The 7,462-nt window shown below is 40.8% G+C and overlaps 1 protein-coding gene and 1 non-coding gene across 2 annotated transcripts in view; both read left to right on the forward strand.

The window, feature by feature from the left end:
• The window catches only part of PANX1 (pannexin 1), a 66,920-nt gene extending 60,519 nt beyond the window's left edge, over positions 1–6,401 (forward strand). Inside the window, exons 3-5 of the mRNA XM_007938061.2 lie at positions 2,149–2,372; positions 5,112–5,773; positions 6,322–6,401. Coding sequence (XP_007936252.1) covers positions 2,149–2,372; positions 5,112–5,773; positions 6,322–6,401 — 966 coding nt within the window. The remainder of the gene's footprint in view (positions 1–2,148; positions 2,373–5,111; positions 5,774–6,321) is intronic.
• LOC122149784 lies at positions 4,523–4,627 on the forward strand. Its single transcript, XR_006163327.1, has one exon. It is a non-coding gene; the product is annotated as a U6 spliceosomal RNA (small nuclear RNA).
• Positions 6,402–7,462: the final 1,061 nt, after the last annotated feature.

Genomic DNA, 7,462 nt, shown 5'->3' on the forward strand with positions numbered 1-7,462 from the left:
TTTCCAGCCAAACAAAAGACAGGCATATGAGTTGAACATTTACCTCAGGTAGATACACTCCTTGGAGAGAACAATCATTGGAGAAAGAAGGGCTGTGTGCACAGGGAGACAGCTCAGGGGGCAGGAGCGTATGGAGGGATGGACACTGGGAAGAGGTGGCTATGGGGAGGAGTTGGGAGGGGAGCTGTTGCATTGTGGTAAACTGTAGTCAATGACATGAGACAAAGTATATGTGTACTGCTGTATGGAAAGTGAATTTGCTCTGTAAATCTTTGCCCAAATCACAATATAAATATATAAAAGAATGTGAAGGGTACATGAAAACCCTATGCTGTCCTTTCTGAGCATCTAAAGTTATAGTGATGGTCATGGTGTTAGGCCCCTTGCCCACTCCCAGAGGTGTTCGGGGTGGGAGTTTTGTGTCAACTCCAAGGCCATTGTATCCTCTTCCAATTACAACTCTGAGGGCCTTTGAGAATTGACCAGTCCAAAGGTAGGGAAAAGTGTTGTAGAGAAGTAGAGTAAGTTACAGTGTCTTTTGGTAGGAGAAAAGGAGTCCTGGTGGCACAGTGATTAAGCCCTTGGCTACTAACTGAAAGGTTGGTGGTTGAAACCCACCAGCTTCTCTGTGGAAGAAAGATGTGGCAATCTGTTTACATAAAGATTTATAGCCTTGAAAACCCTACAGAACAGATCTACTCTGTCCTGTAGGGTGGCTGTGAGTTGGAATTGAATTGATAGCAGCAAATTATGGTGGGAAAGGAATAGCTCTGGGGTCAGAGAAGTCAGAGTTCAAATTCTGACTCGGTCATTCACCAGCTTTGTGATCTGGGGCTCAGAAACTGCTCTAGGCTTCCTCTTTCTCATTTGCAAAATGGAGCCATCAACACAGACCTTGTTGGGGTCATTGTGACAACAACTGAAGGTAATATTTCATTTTTACTTCATTTTTAGCTGCCTATTTATATTCCAAGGAGCTCTGGTAGCATAGTGCCTAAGGTGCTTGACTGTTAACCAGAAGGCTGGCGGTTCAAACCCACCAGCCACTCCTCGGAAGGAAGGTTGGGCAATCTACTTCCGTATAGATACCGCCTCGGAAACCCAAGGAGGGGTCGCTATGAGTCGGGTCCGACTCAACGGCACATAACAACAACAATAACATTTATACTCCAGGCACCATGTCAAGCATTTTTTTCCACAAATTATCAACTTTTATCTCCATAATACCTATATTACATTACATTTCATAGATAGAAGAACTGAAGGTCAGAAATTCTCTGGGTCAGAGATTCTCAAGGCCACTCAACTGGGAGTGATAGAGCTTGGATTGAAGTCTGTGCTGACTGCAGTTCATCGTCTTCCTAAGTCTTAAGGCTAAATATGTCCTGACCAGCCAGCAGACATGGTGGCCAAGTTTCTCCCTAACTTCCAAGTCCTCTCTGGTGTGTTTACACATGTCCCCCAGATCCAGCGCTTTCCTGGAGATATTGTTACCCATTATGGTCAGCTTCTCTTGATTTCAGATTATCCAACTGTAAAACACAAGTGTTGGAATCTCCTCAAGGTCCATTCTTGCACTAGCATTCGGTGAATTTTATTTCAGCTATTTTACTAGGATAATTCCTGGCTCACCAAATTCAAATTTTCCAGTTGGTTTTGGGCAAAGTTATATATTTCTGTGGGATTCTCCCAGATTCTAAAGAGGGGGAAAGCAACAGAACTCTAACCCTTAGTTGTCTCTTAAAACCACAACAGTTCAGACAAACAAAAACAACCCAGAAAAGGTCTTTGTGACATTTACCTGAGATTTTATTCAGAGATTATGCTGAAGAACATGGGCATAATTTTTTCTTTTTCTTCAGTATTTAGAAAAGAGACACCATGTACCACCATGTAGTTGTCTGTTTCTTTAAATTCATGTCTGTTGAAAGAAACCAAAAGGTAATTCCAAGTATTACCTCAACAGGCAAATTAAAGACACTAGTTATTAGGTAATGAGCCTCATTGCCACAAGCAACATGGGCACATATGTCTCAAATGAGAGCAGCACTTAAATTTAGTTACTTCATTGTGTGTGTGCACGTGTGTGTGGGCATGTGTTGGGGGAGAGCATCTCTGTTAGTCCCATGATTTGCTCTTCTTTTTCAGTTTTTCCCCTACATCCTGTTACTACTTGCAATCCTCTTGTACCTGCCCTCCTTGTTCTGGCGTTTTGCAGCTGTTCCTCATCTTTGCTCAGATCTGAAGTTTATCATGGAAGAACTTGACAAAGTTTACAACCGCGCAATCAAAGCTGCAAAGAGTGTCCGTGACTGCGACATGAGAGATGGTTCCTACCCAGTTACGGCCATTAATGACAATGTAGGGCAAAGGTAAAGTAATTCCAGCAGGTATCTTGTCAGGCTTTGTAGTACAAGTTCTTCACCTGCCAGGCTTTGCCTGGTGCTCCAATTGCAAGTAGGTAGTGGGGAAGGTCATTGACATAGTGACAGTCTGTGGGAGTCAGGAAAGCTCTCCCCAAATCTCACCCTGCCTGCCTGTTAAACCCTGCCATTGTATCAAGAGTCCTTGTTCAGTGGAACATCACTCGCTTAGCTTTTAAAATGAAGTCGTAGCAGTGTTAACAGGTTAACACGTACAGGTAGCTTGCTTGCTATGGCCTCCTCCTCAAAGAAGAACCACAGAGTCATGGAGTCTTAAAGGCTCATAAGCAGCCATCCAACCAACCAGCAGTTGGTTTCAATTCACTGACAGCACCAGAGGAAGAAGGGCCAGGAATCAGTAGAGAAAATAGAATATATATCCAATCAACTCCAAAGACAGCTTACTCCTTTGCCATGAAACCAGAACTGAATGGTGCCTAGCTACCATTATTGAACATTTAGGTCAAGGACTCTATAGAAGAACCATGATCAAAAGGGAGGAAGTGTTGAACAGAATTGACAATTTCCATGGAATCCAGCCTTTGTAGAGTCCCTGGGGCTGAGTGACCCCCTGAAACTATTACCCTGAAGAAATCTTTAAACCTTAAACCAAAACTATCCCCTGAAGTCATCTTTGAACCAAATAATAGTTTAGCTTAATTGCAAAAGAAAGACTGCATTAAGCAATATACGTTTTAAAAGAACTATGTATATATATGATAAAATTGACAACAGCAACTCAAAAGGATAGATGAGAAAATTAGGGGGGCAGGGAGTTGTGTTAATGAGGGTGCAATAGTTTGGAAAAGGTTGTCAAGAAAGGTGGCACAACTTAAAGAATGTAACCTGAAGAATGTCACTGAATTGTGCATGTAAAAATTGTTGAAGTGATGTGTTTTGTTGGGTGTATTTTCACCAAAAAAGAAATAGCAATAGCACAGTGTTAAGAGGCAAATGCACTTAAGAGAAAGATGTGTCAGAAATGGGGAACAAGTAGGCAATGACTTGCCTTTTTCACAGTTTTCCTGTGGTTTTTCTTATTGACAATATAACAGTAAGATTAATAGCTGTCTTTTTTGAATACTTAACTCAGATCCTGTGTCAAGTGCTTTAAATACATTATTATCTCATTTAATCTTCAGAACAGCATTATCAACCAAGTGCCTTTATCATAACCCCTCTTTTTTTCCAGATAAAAAGCACTGAAGCTCAGAGAAATTAGAAAATATGCCAAAGTCCTATAGCTAAAAGTGGAAGACCCAGGAGCTGAGCCATGTCTGTCTGTCCTAGAGCCTTTGCCCATACCCACTGAGCTATCTGCCTCCCTTCCCCTCACCTGGAGAAGGCATATATGTTGGTGTTCTAGTTGGGCCCAGAAATTCTTCACTGTGGTATTCTGTACAATTTCATAGAAGATTGTTGTTTAAAAACTGCAGAACAGGAGCTATCAAACTTATTCATCCAACACTTAGCATTTACCAAAGGCCAGGCACTGTTCTAAGAATTTATAAATATTAACTCATTTGAATAACTTGTTGTTAGTTGCCATCAAGTTGACTCTGGCTCATGGCGACCTTACGTAAAACAGGAGGAAGTGCCGTCTGGTCCTGCATCATCCTCACGCCCACCATCATGTTCAAGTCCATGGGTGTGGCTATTTTGCCAGTCCATCTCACACATGCCCTCATTGACCCTCTCTTTCACCCAACATGAGGTTCTCCTCTAGCAACTGATCCCTCCTGATAATAGGTCCAAAGCAAGCAAATCGGACTGTGTTCTGTTGTGATCTGTAAGGTTTCCATTGGCTAATTTTTGGAAGTGGCTTGCTAAGGCCTTCTTGCTAGTCTGTCTTAGCTTCAACTTAAACCTCTCCACTGTGTGTGACCCAGCTGGTATTTGAGATACTGGCGGCATAGCTCCCAACATCATAGCAACACACAAGCCACTACAGTGCAGCAAATTGACAGATGGGCAGTGATCTAATTAGCCCCTCTAAAATACTAAAGGGAAAAATGGTTTACTACTGCTTTCCCTTCTGCTTTCTTTTTTTTTTTTTTTGAAAAAAAAAAAAAAACCTTTTCAAAACCAAATGATTTTCTGTGCTCGCTTCAGCAGCACATATACTAAAATTGGAATGATAACAGAGATTAGCATGGCCCCTGCACAAGGATGACGCGCAAATTTGTGAAGTGTTCCATATTTAAAAAAAAAATCAAATTATTTTCTGCTTTGAAGTTTTTGTTGAAACCATGTTTTCAGTAATGGAAAGCATTTTGAATGAAATGAAAAAATTTTTTTGAGGTAATGGTGGATTTTGATGCAATTAATGGGGATACGTATGTTCCAAGGGGTCTCTGGTTTTGGGGTTGATGAGATGAGGCCCATTTCTGCAGATTCATGCAGTTATCCATGGCCCCATCAGATGGCAACACGAACTAAAAGTAGGATAGCTCTTCCCAATAAACCATTTTTCCCTTTAAAATGTAGTGGGCACTGTGTGTCCCACAGGTCACAAAAGGGTTAAACCTGATTTTATTCCCTAGTACTCTAATGAAGTTATAGATAGAATAGTGTGAGAGGGAGGCCTTTGAGATTTTTTTATTGTCATGTTGTTGAATGTGTTTATGCTTTTAATATGTGATGGTCTTTTTGAGGGTTTAAATTATTTTTATTTGTATCTTTTTCTAGTTTGTGGGAGATATCTGAAAGCCACTTCAAGTACCCAATTGTGGAGCAGTACTTGAAGACAAAGAAAAACTCTAATAATTTAATAGTCAAATATCTCAGCTGCCGAGTGCTAACACTCACAATTACACTGTTAGCATGTGTCTACCTGAGCTATTACTTCAGCCTCTCCTCACTCTCAGATGAGTTTGTCTGCAGCATCAAGTCAGGGATCCTGAGGAATGACAGCACTGTGCCCAATCAGTTCCAGTGCAAACTCATTGCAGTGGGCATCTTCCAGCTGCTAAGCTTTATTAACCTGGTGGTTTATGTCCTGCTAGCTCCTGTCGTTATCTACACGCTGTTTGTCCCATTCCGGCAGAAGGCAGATGTGCTCAAAGTGTATGAGATCTTGCCCACGTTTGATGTTCTGCATTTCAAGTCTGAAGGGTACAATGACTTGAGCCTCTACAATCTTTTCCTGGAAGAGAATATAAGTGAACTCAAGTCATACAAGTGTCTTAAGATACTAGAAAATATCAAAAGCAGTGGTCAGGGAATTGACCCGATGCTACTTCTGACTAACCTTGGCATGATCAAGATGGACATTGTCGATGGCAAAACTCCAAAGCCTGTGCCAAGCATGATGAGAGAGGAACAGGAAAACCAGACGGCAGAGCTCCAAGGTAGGGTTGGCCCTCCAGGTGGAGTCTGCGTGAGCCCATGAGTTCCATTACAGCCACATTTTAAGAAGGATTGAGGATCTTTACCCTGCCTACCATTGTTAAAGCATCTTCCTAGAGTGGTTGTGGGTGGAATCCCACCATATGAAGAGAGAGGGGAAAAGAATTGGTGCTGTCCCAATGTTCCCAAAGAAGGAAAGTGTCTGGTGCTTTTTCTGATTGTTCTTACCTCCTTATCATTCATTCTCTGTCTCATCTGTGCCTCTTGCTCAAGCATTCCTGCTGGTTGTCCCTCTCTTATTTTTGTCTTGTCTTACTAGCTTTCCTCTCTCTACCACTGATCCCCTTCTCTGTTTTTCTCTATCTGTTTCAAAACTAACAAAGTTTATTGATTTAATTGCCTTGTAATAATTTCACTGTGCTTTGAAATTTGGCTATGAAGCAAAACTTGGTAAGGCAAAGAATATAACATAGATTTATTGCAGAATAGTTTATTATGCTGTGTGCATATGTATACTTCTGGCATAAATACTTGTTTTCAATTTTGACAGATTTGAGTCAACACGGTGAAACAAATGCAAATAGTGGAGAGAACAATGTCCGGCAGAGACTTATGGATTCTTCTTGCTGAATTTTTCTTTTTTCTTTTCCTTGAACTTTAGACCTGTGACTTCTGTGGCATGAGGTTCATTTTGGCTGAAGTACCTCTGTCAGGTTCACAGTGTTTTGCAGTAAATGGTTCTTGGTAGAGACCTTGGCCATGTCTTAGTGAGTCCCTGATGAAAATGCTGGTCAAAAGAATGTTGTGAAGAACAGTTCCTCAGTTTCCTCCAAGAAGCAAGTCAGAATAAGTATACCTGTATATAAATCCTCATCAAATGAAAAGGTGAAGTAGCCAAAATAAAAGAATAATAGTCCTTTTCAAGCCTTGGAGAAACACCTTTCCATACAGTTGGTGGCAACAAAACCCAGAGCTACTAGAAAGCAAGTCCTTGAGAAGCTTGTTTTGTTTTATGAAATAATAAGCATATCAGGATATAGTTAAATAGGAAACTTCCATGTGCCCTTAATAACTGTTGTAGAAGAAAAGCATTCACTGGCTAACTGGACCACAGGTCAGCTTGCTCAGTGACCTAAGTGAGAATCATGCCGATACTGTGGTTCTTGCACACTCAGGCTTTTGTTACGCTGTAACTTGTCAAAGTTGGCTAATTGAAATCCTCTAACCACTGTTTGTTGTGCTAAGCTCTGAAGGGCAGCAGGCCCTATCACTCCTCTGAAAACTTAGTGAGATAGAGTCTGAAGTGCCATCTTGATGTTATTAAGGGGAAAAAGCTTCAACAAGATCCCTGTGGGGAAATCTAAACATACACAATAGATTTAATCAGTCACCCTCACAGGCTGTCTATAGTGCTTTCTTTTGTTGTCAGAGGCATTTAAAATAGGACTTAAACACATTAACAGAAAATGACTATGATGTTTAAAGTGAGATGTATTGACCTAATTTGGTCAGAGCACATAAATGATATCTACCCTTTGATGTATTTGGAGCCAGAACAACTTAGCAGGTTAATTTGTTTCTATTTAAACACAACTTTTAAAAACTCATTTTAATTTAGAGTCAGAATTGAGTGTCAGAATTGAGGCCACTTGGGAGAAACATTTTAGCATTAATGGAGAATTATAGAATAA

This window comes from Orycteropus afer, unplaced genomic scaffold, assembly GCF_000298275.1.
Source record: "Orycteropus afer afer isolate SDZICR_OR568_19922 unplaced genomic scaffold, OryAfe1.0 scaffold00047, whole genome shotgun sequence".
In the NCBI taxonomy this organism is placed as follows: Eukaryota; Metazoa; Chordata; class Mammalia; order Tubulidentata; family Orycteropodidae; genus Orycteropus; species Orycteropus afer.